This window comes from Heterodontus francisci, chromosome 1, assembly GCF_036365525.1.
Source record: "Heterodontus francisci isolate sHetFra1 chromosome 1, sHetFra1.hap1, whole genome shotgun sequence".
Taxonomy (NCBI): Eukaryota; Metazoa; Chordata; class Chondrichthyes; order Heterodontiformes; family Heterodontidae; genus Heterodontus; species Heterodontus francisci.
The window spans coordinates 187,303,826-187,322,756 of NC_090371.1; the positions used below are offsets into that span (position 1 = coordinate 187,303,826).

The following is an 18,931-nucleotide window of genomic DNA, read 5'->3' on the forward strand; positions in this document are numbered from 1 at the left end:
AAAAAGACTTAGTGACATCACAGGAAATCTGTAAGCTGATTGGTTGGGTGAGTAACAGCTGTTAGTGCCTGTAAATAGCTTTAAAAAAAATCCACATTATACTGCATCTGCTATGCATTAGCCCACTCACTCAACTTGCCCAAATCACCCTGAAGCCTCTCTGCATCCTCCTCACAACTCACCCTCCCACCCAGTTTTGTGTCATCTGCAAATTTGGAGATATTACATCTAGTTCCCTCATCTAAATCATTAATGTATATTTTGAATAGCTGGGGTCCGGTACCCCACTAGTCACTGCCTGCCATTCAGAAAAAGACCCATTTATCCCTACTCTTTTTCCTGTCTGCCAACCAATTTTCTATCCATCGCAATACACTACCCCCAATCCCATGCGCTTTAATTTTACGTGGGACTTTGTCGAAAGCCTTCTGAAAGTCCAAATAAACCACATCCACTGGCTCCCCCTCATGAACTCTACTAGTTACATCCTCGAAGAATTCGAGTAGATTTGTGAAGCATTATTTCCCTTTAGTAAATCCATTCTGACTCTATCTGATTCTACCACTGTTCTCCAAGTTCTCTGCTATAAAATATTTGATATTGGACTCTAGAATTTTCCCCACTACCAACGTCAGACTGGTCTATAATTTCCTGCTTTCTCTCTACCTCCCTTTTTAAATAGTAGGGTTACATTAGCTACCCTCCAATCTGTAGTAACTGTTCCAGAGCCTATAGAATCTTGGAAGATGACCACCAATGCATCCACTATTTCTAGGGCCACTTCTTAAATACTCTGGATTGCATACCATCACTTACTGTGCTCATCCACTGCTCTGTTGGTGTCGTCTTCAACCGCTGCAGCCTAACCTTCGTAGTTAGATGCTTAGTGCTAAGTGGTACGCCTGATAATGATGGCATCTTTGTAGATGCAAGTTCTCAATATTGTACTGGTACCTTGCTAGTGGGTGCTTATTTTTGTGTTGTATAGTGCTGTTGAACATGCATTGATTCTGTGGATCACAGAACTACAGAACAACATACATGCTTGCTAGACAATATGCAGGATCTCAGCATAGGTCTTGATGTACTGTTTAATAAGCATTATAGATGATTATGGCACAACAGGAATGGGACAGTTCCTTACCAGAATCAGTAGTAAAGAAGCTATCAGTAATTTTCAACCTTTTCCAATGTGAGATGTTACAACCGACCGCTCCAGTCAAAGCCCCCAATCAAAATATGCGATTCTGATTGTGGTGGGACCAATGCACTGTTAATTCAATCCCGTCGCTCCACAGATCGGCTAATATATCATTTAAAACATTCCAAATTAAAGAAAGACCCAGCCAAATTGTACCATCTATTAACCTCCTGAATGAGGCTAACCAAACCAGGTGTCTTTAAATCAACAAATTAATTATTTAACTAGAAGAACTAAATTCTTAAACACTATGAAGATATAAACAACATTTATAACAGAAAAAATTAAAGTCCCCACAGAACGTCGCCCTAGGTCCCCACAGAACGTCGCCCTACTAGGTCCTCATAGAATGTTGCTTTCCTTCTCAGTGAATTTCAACAATTAATGACTTGCAAACACTTTCAACAGAATCAATCTGACTCTAGAGTTTTTGAGGGATAAAAGATTGTCACAGTCTAATTTCCCTTTCTTCAATTTAAATTACCAGAGATCTCGGTTTTGGCTTGACTTTTTCTTAGAATTTTGATAGATAATAGTTAAACAGACTAAAAATCCTATTCCTTCAGTTTAAATGGTTGAGAGATCTTTTTCCAGGTGCTGTCATCACAGCTGTGTCGTCTGTTAGAACAAACTGTCTTTAACTAACAGCCAGTTCAAAAATTGAATTGTAACAAATGTATCACGAGACTCACTCCCAGTTTCCATGGTATCGAGAATGCACCCTTTGAATCACAGTCTCCAAATGGTTTATCCAACAGCAACCGAAAATGCACCTTTCTATAACTCCTGAGGCTTGCTGGTTCTTAAAGCAATACTGATCCTTTGCAAGCCTTAAAGGCAAACTGCATATTCCGAGAAAAAAACTACAGGACCATGACAGAGGCTAAACAGATGGACTTTAGGTGTTGCATTTCTACTTTAGCTATTTTTCCCTAGAAATAATGTTCAATCAAAACACATTTTCCAGACGCGTCCCCAATTGGTTTGGGTTGAGGGGAATTGATACTGATTAGAGATATGGTTTAACACATAAGAGTCATCTCCGTCTCTATAAATTAGGTCTTTCTGCATTTGTGCATCAATGCAATTCTGATGTACAATTCCCAGAAGATGCCATTTTTCATGGGTAAGCTAAGATAGAAGGATCAACTATCTGAATTGCCTGTTTTCTTTGGTGTTTAATTATGATTTACTGATTGCGATAACTTAAGATGCTGTGCATTAGAATTACAGTGTGCACAGAATTATTGGAAAATTGATCAAATCCTTTAAGGCTTTCCCATCATATATTAAAATAACTCACTTTTATAGCACCATTTAATGTCAAAAAATGTTCCAAGGTACTTCACAAAGACCTGGGGGGCAATTTTAACTTCAAAAATGGATGGGTTTGCATCAAATGGGAAGTTAAGAACTGAAAAATTTCTAAACTTCACCCAACATGCCCACATTCAATTTTAAAGGAGGCAGGATGGGGGAAGAGGAGGAGCTGGGTAGCAGGTGGGCAGGTCTCTGAAACCTTTTAAGAAGGGTACGTGCCTCCATTTTAAAAAGGTTTTCTACTTTTAACTCATTGACCCAGTTTCCATGACTTCAGGAAACCTCAGATAAAAGGTGAGAAGCTCTTAAATCCATAAGGTATAAGGTAAATGCATTTACAGTATTGTTTGTGGGCCGACAGGAGCAGAAGCGTTTCCTCCTGGCCTAAGCTAACCTGTAAATATCCCACCTCCACAATCTCCCCCAAAAGTACCACCCACCCCCCAACCCCCCACCCCAAGATCACCAATCCGCCCCACTCTTCTTCCCAACACTACCCACCAAACCTACCTGCTCCTCAGCAGCAGCTTTGTGCCACAGCCTTCCCTGCCTGAATATTCTGAATATTTTTGAACTGATTTTAGGTTGTTCCAAACTATACCTTAATACCTTCAGTTCCGAAGAAGGGTCACTGACCCGAAACGTTAACTCTGCTTCTCTTTCCACAGATGCTGCCAGACCTGCTGAGTGAATCCGGCATTTCTTGTTTTTGTATACCTTAATACTTACAATGTTTGGGGTCACATCCACGCAATCCGAACTTATGAACTATAAAATGAACTTATGAAGTAAACCCGAAATGGACACTTTTCTTGTAAACAAAATGGAGTAAAAGGTCATGTGACCTTTCCTTTCCTGCCAATACAAGCACTGCAAGAACCCTAAGCTAATTTTCATGTCTGGACAAGTCTTGGAGAAGTCATTAAAGTACAAATGGCCTTTCTGGACACATTCCTGAGAAATAACTAAAATGCAAACGACCCTGTGGTAACGGCTGCTTCTCTCCAACTGATTGGAGTTTAAGCGGAGTCCAAAAGTCTGCAACAGTATTGTCAACCCAAAGAATGGGTGTAAATTGCCGTACTTTATCAAGGTGAGATGAGAATAAATGACACCCAGACTCCATTGTCTAACAATGGCCTCACTATCAGAAACCATTTAGGAGGACAATGGAAAACGAACTACGGTCACATGACAGAAACTTAGTTTCTGATAAGGAGCTTTAATGAAGGTATATTCTGGGCAGACAAAGGAGAGCCATCTATGCTGAAGAGAAAGAACCCTGCCTAAGATTACCAGCTTTGAACTACATTTAGGCAGATACTGGAGTTGGGTCTTTAATTCCCTACCTGAGAAATCGTACCAGGACTTCGACGTTGACCTTTGGCTGGAATATAAGAGCTGTCTGTAACAGTGCATCTGTCTTCCTGAACCTCCCAAGTCTTTCTTCAGTGAAGAAAGTAAAGGCCAGTCACATCTCAAATCTTCACCCTGGGGAAAAGCAAGTTTAACAGAGAACTCTTTAAAAATCATCAGACTTAGCACGTTATCTTTATAATCGCCACCTTTTCTTGTGGGTGGGTGTGTGCATCTGTGTGAGAGAGAGTGGGTGTTTCGTGCCTTGTATAGGTAACATTTATCTTTCTTTTAAACTGATGAGAAAACCTGTCATTTGCCCACTCGGGTTTAAAAAAACACAAAAACAAATGCTATCTTCAGTCAGTCAAGAGGTGGAAAAGCAGAAAACCATCCCGATCATCTCTCACCTGTCCATAATGTTGGTTGATCATAACATTACACTTCTATACATACAGTACAACTGCAATATTCCATGCATTTAGCACCCAATCTTGGATGGGTCATCTGGCAGAAGTTAAACGGCATTGCACACTGGACACAAGGGTAAAAGTTGGTCAGGGTTTCTCATTTTTAGTTACAGTTCAAAAGCAGATATTTTGAGGATGCGCTCTATGATCACAGCACGTGTAGGATATGGAATGTGTAGGAAGAACACAGCTTTATGGTTGAGACTTGTGTAGGTTATTCAACCATGATGGTATATCCAGCTTAAGCTGGACTAAAACCAAGTTTGACAAACTATCAGCAGGCTTTGAGCAATCAAGAGCAGGGCTGATGGGAAACAACTTGTTTTCCTCGAACTTGCTGAACGGAGATGTTTTTGTGAAATAATTTTCTCAAATGATTATTGAAGCCAGACAACATCGTGAGAGAACAAGGACAAGTTATTAAACAGACCTTGTAGGTCTGCAAAACAAGAGAGGTGTCAGTGTCCGAGACCTGATAAACCCAACTAATTAATAGCCAACAAACGAAGGACTTGGGTTTCATATCTGGAAGAATGCCAACTCAGTCGACTTGAACTGAGTCCAGACGAAAAACAGTGAAAGGTGGGGAACTGCCCCCAACATGGCATGAGCTGATGGAACTTTAACTATATAAAAGACAGCAATTTTAGAATTTAGGTACTGCAGTTGAGAGGGATGAACTGGTCAATCACTGAAAACTACAATCAACACTGAGCTGATCATTCGTGCGTGATTGTAGGTATAGCTCCTTGTAACTCCATATTTTTATGCGTTCTATTGCTTGACTAAGTGAATTGGATGCATTGTATTGCAAAAGAGTACTAAAGATTTTAATGGTTAACTGAAGCTTTTGCGTGTGATCTCATTATTTCTATAATTCCCGGGTCAGAACTCTAAAAACATGTTTGGACTAAGAAATGTCCTGCACATGTCACAATGTGTTCAATTTAAAAAAAAATATTGACTTAAAATAGCAAATATCAGGTAGTATTTTTGCCATTTAGTATAGTCTCCATTTGGCTGTTCTGGGATCTACACATCTTTTAATATCAGCCACCAGATGGTCCTAAAGTTCTTTTAATGGCACATACCAATGTAGCAGATATCATAGCCTTTTGCTCAACAGTGTTTACAGTAATAATTGCTGAGTTGGTGGATTTTAAGAGTGTTTTTTAATAGTATGAAACTTTGAAAATAGAGCTCACCATCCCAGAGGTGGATATGTATCTCTTTTGCTCTAGTTATTTCAAGTGAGTTCCATAGCTCTCCTTTGGTTGGCATCTCTTCCTCCCAGATACCATTTGCCTACCAGAGATGGAGGTTGCTGGCTGCTAGAACAGGCCAGATATACGCAATTATATTTCATCTCTTCATGTAAGGAAAGCTCAGTTAAGGATAGGGCTTTTCTTTAATTCCCATTCCTATTTTTCCCATTCCATCTGAATAGTGTATTTGAAACAGAAACACCCCCACTCCCCAAAGCAAAAATCAATTTCAACCAAATAATTGGATAAATCTCTCCTTGTTTCAGTTTACATTTTCCACTGTAGCATCTAATGCTGTTCTCAATCAAAAATAACCTGCATTTATATCGTGCTTTTCACAACCTCAGGAAGTCCCAAAGTGCTTTATATCCAATTAAGTATTTTTTGGCATGCAGCCACTATTGTAATCAAGGAAACATGGCAGCCAATTTTCATGCAGCAAGGTTTTAAAAGCAGCAACAAGCTATTGGCCAGATAATCTGTCTTAGACGTCAATGCAGTATTGAGGGATCACTATCAGCCTAGATTATGTGCTCACATCTGAGTGGGGTACAAAGTACAATCTTTGGCTCACAGGTGAGAGTGCTAGCATGGAGCCATGGCTGACTCCTACCTATAATCAAATACTCTTCAGGTCATGGAAGTTGTGTGCTGTTTGAGTTGGGGGAAGAACCATCAGTCAGACAGCAGTTAATAGTGGAGGTATGCATGGTTAGCTATCTTGGAATTTGCTTTATTACCTTTAAGGATCAGAAAGTAGGCAGAACCAACAGGAGAATAACAGGTGGAGTAGAACCCATGTTGGGTAGACTACAGATGGCTCGTGGAAGGAGTAGGTTAAAGCTAAATTAGCTTTTAGCGCAAATGCGTTCAGAAGCATTTCACTTCTCTGACAGCTCCTCTGATCAAAATAGAGTGGATCAGGAACTGTGGACATGAACCCATCACCTCCTAATTGAGATTAACCTTCCGTGGCAAGCTACGCAACTGTATGATGACCAGTTTAGAATAGGTTTTTGTCACTTTCTTTTGAGCTCCTGAAAGTATAATTCTATTTAACATACAAAGATAAATCCTTGTAAACTATCAAGTGAAGTTGGAATATAATGTCAGTGTAAAATATTCCAAAAATATTCTAGTTATCGAAACATGTGATGCAACTATGCATAATTATGCATAGCAATTGTAAAGCATGCCACACAATTATCAATGTTTTGCCTTTATTTAACTTTATTGCAATAACAGATGAGTGCATATATTTAAAACTGTAGCTGGAATTACAGACATTTACATTTTTATATATACATATATAAAAAAACAGAAAATTTCCAGGCCAGTATGTAATCAGTGCTTAATGCTTGGCTTTTTCACAGCTTTAGCCCAACTATGCTACAGTCTGAAGACATTGTATCTGTTATTTTACTTTGAAACAAATATCTGCATACAGTACGTGTGTTAAGACCACCTAGTTACCACCCCACCACTCATTGCCTCCTGAAGCAAATAATATGCTTTCCCTATGGCCACTTCATTGCAGTATTGCACAGAGCGCAGAACAGAAATGAAAGTAATATAAATATGTTTACATCAACTTTCTTTTGTTCAGTCTTTTAAAGCTATTAGCTGTTCTTACTCCTGCCTATTTTTTCTACATTCAGTGGTCATCTGTGGCTCCAAGTGGGATAGAAGTAAAATACAATCCTTATCTGGGTCACAACTTATTCAAAACCAAGGAGGCAATAGTAATATTGAATACGAGATGCTCTTAGTTTCTTTGTCAGACACGTGAACTCTAATTACAATAAATAAAATCTACACTCAGCAGAGCTAGTATGTATTGCAAGTAAACACATCACACTGTAGACAAACTATGACAGATACAGGAAAGCAGCACTGGGCTACAGTAAGAACAGTAGTTACAAAACAGTGAATTGTGTACCTCCAGAGATGTTCAAAATAACAGGAAGCTGCCTAGATGAAACTGTTAAAAATTACCGTCGACAAACTGTTCACCTATATTTTAATGGGAAGATAGAAAAACCATGTAAAAATACTTTGGCAAGTGATGGGCAACAACGCATGGAGCTATTTTCTTGTGCAGGCAAATGTGAACTGGCCTCACAGTTATGGGTTCTGTGAATCAGGACAAGTGGGGAACAAGAGGAGGTGGTAAAAGAATGAATATAAACCTTTAGCTTGCTTCTCATATCCAAAATGTCCATGATGGAATCTAAACCCTGCAAAATTTAGGTGGTAAATTCATTTGCAGACCACATTTATTCAATGTATACTCTGAAATTAGCATATGATGGATAATCATGTTACTGCTGCATTTCTCATTTTAATATATAATCAATAAATTACCCTGGAAAAAAGGTGATACACCTAAAAGTCAGTGAATTGTGATGTGGAAAAGGTCGCCACCCATCACGGACACTGTATTTTTAAATGGGTTTGCAAAGCACTTACCAGTCAAATTAAAAACATATTGTGCACCTAAAAATGTGTCGTTTAATTCACATTGTAAATAACAATGCTTCATTTCTCAGTTGTGAACTATAACAATCTACATCTTGCAAGATACACAATATATTTGTCTTTATCAACTACACAATTTGTAATTAAGTTTGAAAAAACCTAAATGAAGCTGGAAATTAGGTTATCACTGAGCACTACTTGACAAGACAATTATTAAACTACATGCTGACTTTGATTTTGTGAAGGATTTGTGTATGTGAGGGATACCTGGATTTGTGCCCAACCTATTAAAAACCACAGAAATGGAGAGAGAAAACAGTTGATCCTTTAGTGGTCAACTGTTTTCAGGAGATCTGACCACCGCAAGGTTTCCAGCAGAAGGAAGACATTCGCCTTAGCAAGTAAAACATCTGCATATGGGTCAAATAATTGACTATATCACCATCACAATTGAATTAGTGTACTATTCAATATAGTCCTAGCTAACATAATCTTCTGTCAACACCAAAACAAAACAAAAAAACCAAACTGAACTAATTTTACCCAAGTATCAAACCCTTCATCTTTTTTTTTTTAAAAAGTGGGGCACACAACACACTAATAAATCACAAAACAATTTATAAAAATTCATAATAAAACGTTCCAAGAATTAAGGCCCTTACAGTTTCAGTACCAAAGTAATTTGTGCAGAAATGCCAAGAATCAGATATACAGTATTGCATTTTAAATTGTGCTCATCTGTCCTTTAGTCAGCACATGGAATTTTAGGCAAAATGAGGTTAAATGGTGGAGAATGTTAACACAGTTATTTCCCTAAATGCTGTCAGTAGTGTTACACAGGTGGTATTATACCAACAGTATAGTTAACTGTTAAAATCTTTCCCAATATTAAAGGATAGACAAGATTATTCATTTCACTTTTTTTTCATGTTTGACGTGGCCATTCTTCCGATGTTTACCATTTGCAATTCCATTGTAGCAGTGTCCATTAGCTTTACCATGCATTAATTTAGATGAAAACCTTTTGGCGACTAGCTTCACTATCCACAATCCTATCTTGAATGCAAGAACAATACTCAATGAAATGAGCAGAACTGCATCCAACAAGAAGTATTGGTAGAACCTGATATTATAAACAGCAGCACGAAGATGCTCAGCCCCACTGTAACGGAGGATGTAATTAATCCAGTAAACTGTTCGGATAACAGGATGTTCAGGCTGGTCTCTATGAATCTGAGATAACTGCTCAGCGCGTTGCTTGTAGCTAAAAAAAATAAAAATAAACAGTGCTATATAGACAGGCAATGCTATTAAAATGGAGAACCGTATCAATGAAAAAACTGCAACTGACTATTCGCTCCAATGCACATGATTTTACTTTTTTTTTTAAGGCTTAACAAACCATCACAATACCTGGTGTCTAAGTTTCATCTGGGCATAAAACATTTTTAATACATTTGTTCAGGCACAAAGAAAATGTTAAAGTTGGATCTGTAACTTTGATGGATACAGATATAATAAATCACTCAAGCATGACCACTTTCTTTCTGAATCCCTGAAAAATAAAAAAGTGTTTAGTGAAAAGCAGCTGCGTTTGACAGACTACTGGAATCCAACAATTCTAACCTTTTCAGTGTTTGTGTTCTTTCTCCATAAAAAGCTAGAACAACAACTCTGGAAAGTAACAGTTTTCAGTTGAGCCAACTACATACATTATAGCACAAGATTACATTAATAAAATTAAATTGTTACTGCTCATAACACTATCTTTCAACTGATGCAGTTTGCACTTTGTTTTATTCTTTCACGGGATGACAGTGTCGCTGGCAAGGCCAGCATTTATTGCTCATCCCTAATTGCCTTTAAGGTGGTGATGGTGAGCTGCCTTCTTGAGCCGCTGCAGTCCATGTGAGGTAGGTACATCTACAGTACTATTAGGAAGAGAGTTCCAGGATTTTGACCCAGCGACAATGCAGAAACGGTGATATAGTTCCAAGTCAGGATGGTGTGCGACTTGGAGGGGAACTTGCAGGTGGTGGTGTTCCCATGCATTTGCTGCCCTTGTCCTTCTAGTTGGTAGAGGTCGCGGGTTTAGAAGGTACTGTCTAAGGAGCCTTGGAGCGTTGCTGCAGTGCATCTTGTAGATGGTACACACTGCTGCCTCGGTGCATCGGTGGTGGAGGGAGTGAATGTTTGTGGATGGGGTGCCAATCAAGCAGGCTGCTTTGTCCTGGATGGTATCGAGCTTCTTGAGTGTTGTTGGAGCTGCACCCATCCAGGCAAGTGCAGAGTATTCCATCACACTCCTGACTGGTACCTTGTAAATGGTGGACAGGCTTTGGGGAGTCAGGAGATTAGTTACTTGCTGCAGGATTCATAGCCTCTGACCTGCTCTTGTAACCATGGCATTTTTATGGCTACTGCAGTTCAGTTTCTGGTCAATGGTAGCCCCTAGGATGTTGACAGTGGGGGATTCAGCAATGGTAATGCCATTGAATGTCAAACGGGGAGATGGTTAGATTCTCTTGTTGGAGATGGTCATTGCCTGGCACTTGTGTGGCACGAATGTTACTTGCCACTTATCAGCCTAAGCCTGAATATTGTCCAGGTCTTGCTGCATTTCTACACGGACTGCTTCAGTATCTGAGGAGTCGCGAATGGTGCTGAACATTGTGCAATCATCAGCGAACATCCCCACTTCTGACCTTGTGATTGAAGGAAGGTCATTAAATAAGCAGCTTAAGATGGTTGGGCCTAGGACACCACCCTTAGGAACATCTACAGTGATGTCCTGGAGCTCAGATGATTGACGTCTAACAACCACAACCATCTTCCTTTGCGTTAGATATGACTCCAACCAGCGGAGAGTTTCCCCAGATTCCCATTGACTTCAGTTTTGCAAGGGCTCCTTGATGCCATACTCGGTCAAATGCTGCCTTGATGTCAAGGGCAGTCACTCTCACCTCACCTCTTGCATTCAGCTCTTTTATCCATGTTTGGACCAAGACTATAATGAGGTCAGGAGCTGAGTGGCCCTGGCGGAACCCTAACTGACCATCACTGAGCAGGTTATTGCTAAGCAAGTGTTGCTTGATGGCACTGTTGATGACACCTTCCATCACTTTACTGATGAGAGTAGACTGATGGGGCGGTAATTGGCCGGGTTGGACTTGCCCTGCTTTTTGTGTACAGGACCTACCTGGGCAATTTTCCACATTGCCGGGTAGATGCCAGTGTTGTATCTCAGGGCTTCCCTCGATTCTCACTGACTTCAATTTTGCTAGGGTTTCTTGGTGCCATACCCGGTCAAATGCTGTCTTGGTGTATGGGCAAACACTCACCTCGCCTGTGGAATTCTGCACTTTTGTCCATGTTTGGACCAAGGATGTAATGAGGTCTGGAGCTGAGTGGCCCTGGCAGAACCCAGGATTTGACACAAATGGGGCATATTAGCAGAGATAAAGACTCTGGAAAGGAAACTGTCTAGCATGTCTTAAGTTTTTCATTTACATCAGCAGAACTGAAAAAGGCACAGGAATGTGCAAGTCACAAAAAATACTATTTTGGGATGTCTGGTCAGTCCCAGAGTTAAAACAGCAAAATATACTGTTTACTACCTATATCCCTTGATTCACTTTCTAGACAACTACAACCATCTTTTGTGCTGGATATGACTCCAACCAGTGGAGAGGTTTCTGCCGATTCTCATTGACTTCAATTTTGCTAGGGTTGCTGCTTAAATATATTGACCTAGTCAGTCTTCGTCTCCCTGGGCAACCCATTCCAAACATTAATCACCCTCCTCATCTCTGGATGAAGCTCCAATTTTAGCTTCATCCCATCCCTTTACTGTTCTGAGCCATGGTAAACAGTTTCTCGGGGGTTCAAATTGTTGACATTCTGAAAAGATCTTGAATAACTCAATAACACCCCCTTCCAATCTTCCCTTCAGTGTAGAAAAACAACTTCATCCTTTGTAGTCTACCCTCATAGCTCAGCTGTCTGATAGCAGGCGTAAGATGAATAGTTCTTCACTTCAACTTTTCAAATGTCATGATGCTCTATGGTACAATGGTGACCACAAAATGCACAGAGTATTCCAGGTATAGATGAACTAATGCCCTGTGTAGGCTCAGTATCATGTCTTGCAATTTATGCCACATCCCATGCACTATGTATTTATTTACTGTTACATGCATATTGTACAGATGGTTTCAATGATCTGTCCACCCACACCTTCAACCGCATCCCACAGCCCAACACAGTTTGATGTGTGATTTCAATGTTTATTTTCCTTCCTCAGTTTCATCACTTCACATGTGCTCAACTTCCTAATCCATCTAGATCCATTATACACCCAATTATCCTACACTGCATAATTAGCAATCCTCTCACTTTGTGTCACCTGCAAATGTTGAACTCTTTTGTTTCCATTTGTACTTCCAAATCATTGATGTACAAGGTAAATAGCAAAAAACGTAAGAACTGACCCAATGAATTATTTTCCATTCCTTGGATGCAATTTCATGCACAACTGCCAATGCTCACTGATTGTGCTTTTCTACCTTACGGACCCAACCTATCGAGGCACTGCATCAAAAACTTTGTGTAAACTAGACAGGCAATGCCTGTCCAAGAGGTCTGTGTGCCTTTAAGACTGGGAAAAAAGGGCTTTTTGTGTACTGAATGCTGACTTGGTATTTGAAGTGCATGCTGTAAAACTTCTACCCCAAGCAACTAGAAAGATTTACGACAGTCTTGTGACTTCACTGTTGAAAGCTTTTAGTCTCAGTTCTGCAGTGTGAAAGAGACTAGGGAACTGGACAAGTAGCTAGCAATGAACTGTAGCTGTGATTTGCTGTTAGACCAGAGAAAGACCTACTCTTTGAAAATTAGCCTTGCATCTCATAAAAAGAAATATTACATAGGAGTTCGGGCTGTGCTCTGCCTGGAGAAAGGAAAAAAGACCCCTTGAGAGAGAAAAGACCCAGGGAAAGAGGAGTTGCTGCTCTCTGTGGGGAAAAAGGCTCCTTTGCTGAGAGGAAGCCTGCATTGTTAAAGGTAGCAACTTTCCTATTGTCTTCAGTCTCTTTAAAATCTCTGCCTCAAGAGAGAGAGTCCTGTTGCTTTTGTGTTTTTGGAAGTTCCTGAAATCTCAAAGTTTCCACTGTTAGACTGCTACTTTAAAATTTAAGTAGACCTGTTGCTACAACTTTTTGCTGAAAGATCTGTGTGACGCCTGCTGCAGACAAATTGCTATGAACGCCTAACCATCACAGACTGTTTACCAAACTTGCCTGGAGACTTCAAATGGCAGCTCACTCTTTGACTCTGGGACACCTCACCGATCCGGAATATCCTACCAGAAGCTACCCAGTTACTTTATTATTCCTAAGAACGAGTTATAATTTAAAATATCATTTTAAAACTGGTTTAACCATTGGTTTTTGAATGTATGTGTGCGCATGAGGGATAGGAAGATTAAGGAGTTATAAAATCTTTTACATTCATATAGATTTATCTCATTATCATTAAAATTTGGGTTTATTAATAAATAGTTACATTTTGTTGTTTAAAGAAACCCAGTTTGGCGTGCTTTATTCTGGGGGATAAATAAAAGTGTTTATTCGGCATGTTTCCAGTAGGTGGGAAACGTGACAAATATGCTGTGACCTGTGGAGTAGTGGGACTAATCAACAGTGCATTGCACCCGCCTTGATCGCAACACTTCACATTAGAAACCATAGGAACAGGAGTAGGTCATTTAGTCCCTTGAGCTTGATCTGTCATTCAATGGGATCATGGCTGATTTGCAAACCTAACTCAGATACCCTGTTCTTTGCCCATATCCCTTAATACTCTGGTTAAAATCTATCAATTTCAGTTTTGAAATTAAAAATTGGTCTAGCATCAAGTGTCATTCGCAGAAGAGTTCCAAAATTCTACTACCCTTGCATGTAGAAGCATTCCTAATTACATTACTGAAAGGTCTGGCTCTGTGTTATTGACTATGCCCCACAGTCCTAGACTCCCCAACCAGCAGAAATAGTTTTTCTATCTATTCCCCTAATATTTTGAAAACTCAATCAATTGCACTTAACCTTCTAAATTCTAGGAAATACAACTAATGCTCCCTCTAATCTGCACAACTGCGCAACCTGGAAGTTCCTATGCAGGCTGAGCACAAGTCAGCCCCTTGAGGTTAGCACGTGCACGGTCGCACAAAACTTTTAAAGGGGCCCGGTGCACAAAATGAATCGCCGCGAACGCCATATCTCGATTCCCTGAGACACCAAAAATCTGTCTATCTCAGCCTTAAATTTATTAAACGCTGGGACATCCACAACCCTCTGTGGTGGAGAATTCCAAAGATTCACAAACCTTTGAGTGAAGTAATTTCTCCTCATCTTAGTCCTAAACGATCAGCCCCTTATCCAGAAACTGTACCCCGTGTTTAGATTCCCTGACTAGCAAAACAATCTTTCAGTGTCTACCCTATCCAGCCCCTTCAGAATTTTGTATGTTTCAATGAGATTGCCTCTCAGTCCTTCTAACTCCAGAGAATATAGGCCCAATTTACTCAGCCTCTCATCATAGGACGACCCCCTCATCCCAGGGACCAATCTAGTAAACCTTTGCTGTACCGCCTCCAATACAAATATATCCTTTCTTAAATGTGGAGACCAAAACTACATACACTACTCCAGATGCGGTCTCACCAAAACCCTGTATAATTGTAGCAAGACTTCTTCATTCTTGTACTCCAATCCTATTCTAATAAAGGCCAACATGCCATTTGCCTTCCTAATTGCGTGCTGTACCTGCATGATAACTTTTTACGTTCCTTGTACAAGCACACCCACGTCTCTTTGAACAACATTTACAAGTTTCACAACTTTTAAAACATGTTCTGCTTTTCTATTCTTACGACCAAAGTGAATAATTTCACCCTTCCCTACGTTATATTCCATCTGCCATCTTGTTGCCCACTCACATAACCTGTCTATAATCTCTTTGCAGCCTCTGTGTCCTCCCCACAGCTTGCCTTTCCACCTACCCTTCTATCAGCAAACTTAGATACATTTTTCTCAGTCTCTAAGTCATTAATATAAATTGTAAACAGCTGAGATCCCAGCACTTTGCAGCACTCCACTATTCAATGCCTGCCAACTTCAAAATGCCCCGTTTATGCCCACTCTTCGTTTCCTGTCGGTTCACCAATCCTCTAGCCATGCTATTACCCCCAACTCCGTTACCTTTCCTATTAACATTTTGTTGTGGCACCTTATCGAATGCCTTTTGGAAATTCAGGTATATTGCATCTACGGATTCACCTTTATCTTGCCTACTAGTTACATCCTCAAAAAACTCTAATAAATTTGTCAAACAGTATTCCTCTTCAGTAAAACCATTAAAAAAAATTCTAATCATACTGTGCTTTTCAAAGTGCATTGTTAAAACTTCCTTAATAAATTACAGCACTTTCCCCACGATTGATGTTAGGCTAACTGGCCTGTAGTTCCCCATTTTCTCTCTCCCTCCTTTCTTGAAAAGCAGTGTAACATCTGCCAACTTCCAATCTGATGGGACCATTGCCGAACCGAAGGAAATTTCAAAATTCATAGCTAGTGTAGCCTCCATCTCTGCCGCTATCTCTTTTAGAAACCCAAGGCGTCGGCCATCAAGTCCCGGGGATTTGTCGGATTTCAGTCCCTTGAGTTTCTCCAATACTTTTAGATTAGATTAGAGATACAGCACTGAAACAGGCCCTTCGGCCCACCGAGTCTGTGCCGAACATCAACCACCCATTTATACTAATCTACACTAATCCCATATTCCTACCAAACATCCCCACCTGTCCCTATATTTCCACCAAACATCCCCACCTGTCCCTATATTTCCACCAAACATCCCCACCTGTCCCTATATTTCCCTACCACCTACCTATACTAGTGACAATTTATAATGGCCAATTTACCTATCAACCTGCAAGTCTTTTGGCTTGTGGGAGGAAACCGGAGCACCCGGAGAAAAACCACGCAGACACAGGGAGAACTTGCAAACTCCACACAGGCAGTACCCGGAATCGAACCCGGGTGCTCTGCTGATATTAATTTCCTTAATTTCCTCACTCCTCAGCCCCTAGGTTACTGTCTATTTATGGTATGAAACTTTTGTCTTGTACTGTGATGACAGACACAAAATATTTATTCAATGCCTCTGCCATTTCCTCATTCCCCATGATAATTTTACTGTCTCTGCTTCTGAGGTACCAAGTTTAGTTTAGTTACTCTCTTACATCTTATATACCAATAAAAGCTCTTACAATCTGTTTTTATATTACTGGCTAATTTACTCTCATTCTATTTTGTCCTTTATTATCCACTTTCGGGTGGCCCTCAGCTGGTTTTAAAACACATCCAATCCTCAAACTTGCTACTCTTCTTTGCAAGATTGCAAATCTCTTAATTTCATACTATCCCTTACCTTCCTGAGTGAGCCACAGATGGGGTCTTACTTGCTGAGTTTTTGTTTCTCAATGGAACGTATTTTTGTTGAACATTTTGAATTGTTTCTTTAAAGGTTTCCCAGTGTTCATTTGCTGCCATACCTTTTAGTCTATTGTTAAGACCAATTGAGAAAGGTGTCCAGAGGTCCCTTTCAGTCTTCGCCTAGTCTTAGTCTAACAGGATTTAATTTTAAACACACCGTGTTTTGAGCTCCCCCTTGGTGAATCCTTGCTCACCACTTTCCAATTATATGGAAAAGAAATTAGCACAAACAGGCTTTCCTCAGTTTAAAGAAGAAAAGTGACATTTCTGAAAACTTAAACTCTAATTAGGTTAACACCTACGGATACGGACACGCCGCACTGCATGCGAGCATGCATACACAATACGCACATCAACACACACACACCCCTCCCCCCACACACACACACACACACCCCTCCCCCCACACACACACACACACACCCCTCCCCCCACACACACACACACACACCCCTCCCCCCACACACACACACACACACCCCTCCCCCCACACACACACACACACACACCCTCCCCCCACACACACACACACACCCCCCCCCACACACACACACACACACCCCTCCCCCCCCACACACACACCCCCCCCCCCCACACACACACACCCCTCCCCCCCCCACACACACACACACCCCCCCCCCCCCACACACACACACCCCTCCCCCCCACACACACACACCCCTCCCCCCCCACACACACACACCCCTCCCCCCCCCACACACACACACCCCCCCCCCCACACACACACCCCTCCCCCCCCACACACACACACCCCTCCCCCCCCACACACACACACCCCTCCCCCCCCACACACACACACCCCCCCCCCCCCACACACACACCCCTCCCCCCCCACACACACACACCCCTCCCCCCCCACACACACACACCCCTCCCCCCCCCACACACACACACCCCTCCCCCCCCACACACACACACCCCTCCCCCCCCACACACACACACCCCTCCCCCCCCACACACACACACCCCTCCCCCCCCACACACACACACCCCTCCCCCCCCACACACACACACCCCTCCCCCCCCACACACACACACCCCTCCCCCCCCACACACACACACCCCTCCCCCCCCACACACACACACCCCTCCCCCCACACACACACACACCCCTCCCCCCCACACACACACACCCCTCCCCCACACACACACACACCCCTCCCCCCACACACACACACACCCCTCCCCCCACACACACACACCCCTCCCCCCCCACACACACACACCCCTCCCCCCCCACACACACACACCCTCCCCCCCACACACACACACCCCTCCCCCCCCCCACACACACACACCCCTCCCCCCCACACACACACACCCCTCCCCCCCCCCACACACACACCCCTCCCCCCCCCACACACACACCCCTCCCCCCCCACACACACACACCCCTCCCCCCCCACACACACACACTCCTCCCCCCACACACACACACACCCCTCCCCCCACACACACACACCCCTCCCCCCCACACACACACACCCCTCCCCCCACACACACACACACCCCTCCCCCCACACACACACACCCCTCCCCCCCCACACACACACACCCCTCCCCCCCCACACACACACATCCCTCCCCCCACACACACACCCCCCTCCCCCCCCCACACACACACCCCTCCCCCCCCCCACACACACACCCCTCCCCCCCCCACACACACATCCCTCCCCCCACCACACACACACCCCTCCCCCCCCCCACACACACACCCCCTCCCCCCCCCACACACACACCCCTCCCCCCCCCCACACACACACCCCCCTCCCCCCCCCACACACACACACCCCTCCCCCCCACACACACACACCCCTCCCCCCCCACACACACACACACCCCTCCCCCCACACACACACACACCCCTCCCCCCACACACACACACACACCCCTCCCCCCACACACACACCCCTCCCCCCCCACACACACACCCCTCCCCCCACACACACACACACACACCCCTCCCCCCACACACACACACACACCCCTCCCCCCACACACACACCCCTCCCCCCACACACACACCCCTCCCCCCACACACACACCCCCCCCCACACACCCCCCCCCCACACACACCCCCCTCCCCCCACACACCCCCCCCCCACACACACCCCCCTCCCCCCACACACACACACCCCCTCCCCCCACACACACACACCCCCCTCCCCCCACACACACACACACCCCCCTCCCCCCACACACACACACACCCCCCTCCCCCCACACACACACACACCCCCCTCCCCCCACACACACACACACCCC

The 18,931-nt window shown here is 43.1% G+C and overlaps 1 protein-coding gene across 1 annotated transcript in view; it reads right to left on the reverse strand.

The window, feature by feature from the left end:
- Positions 1 to 6,836: 6,836 nt before the first annotated feature.
- ugt8 (UDP glycosyltransferase 8) overlaps positions 6,837 to 18,931 on the reverse strand; it is a 142,840-nt gene continuing 130,745 nt past the window's right edge. Inside the window, exon 5 of the mRNA XM_068039520.1 lies at positions 6,837 to 9,354. Coding sequence (XP_067895621.1) covers positions 9,000 to 9,354 — 355 coding nt within the window. The 3' untranslated portion in view covers positions 6,837 to 8,999. The remainder of the gene's footprint in view (positions 9,355 to 18,931) is intronic.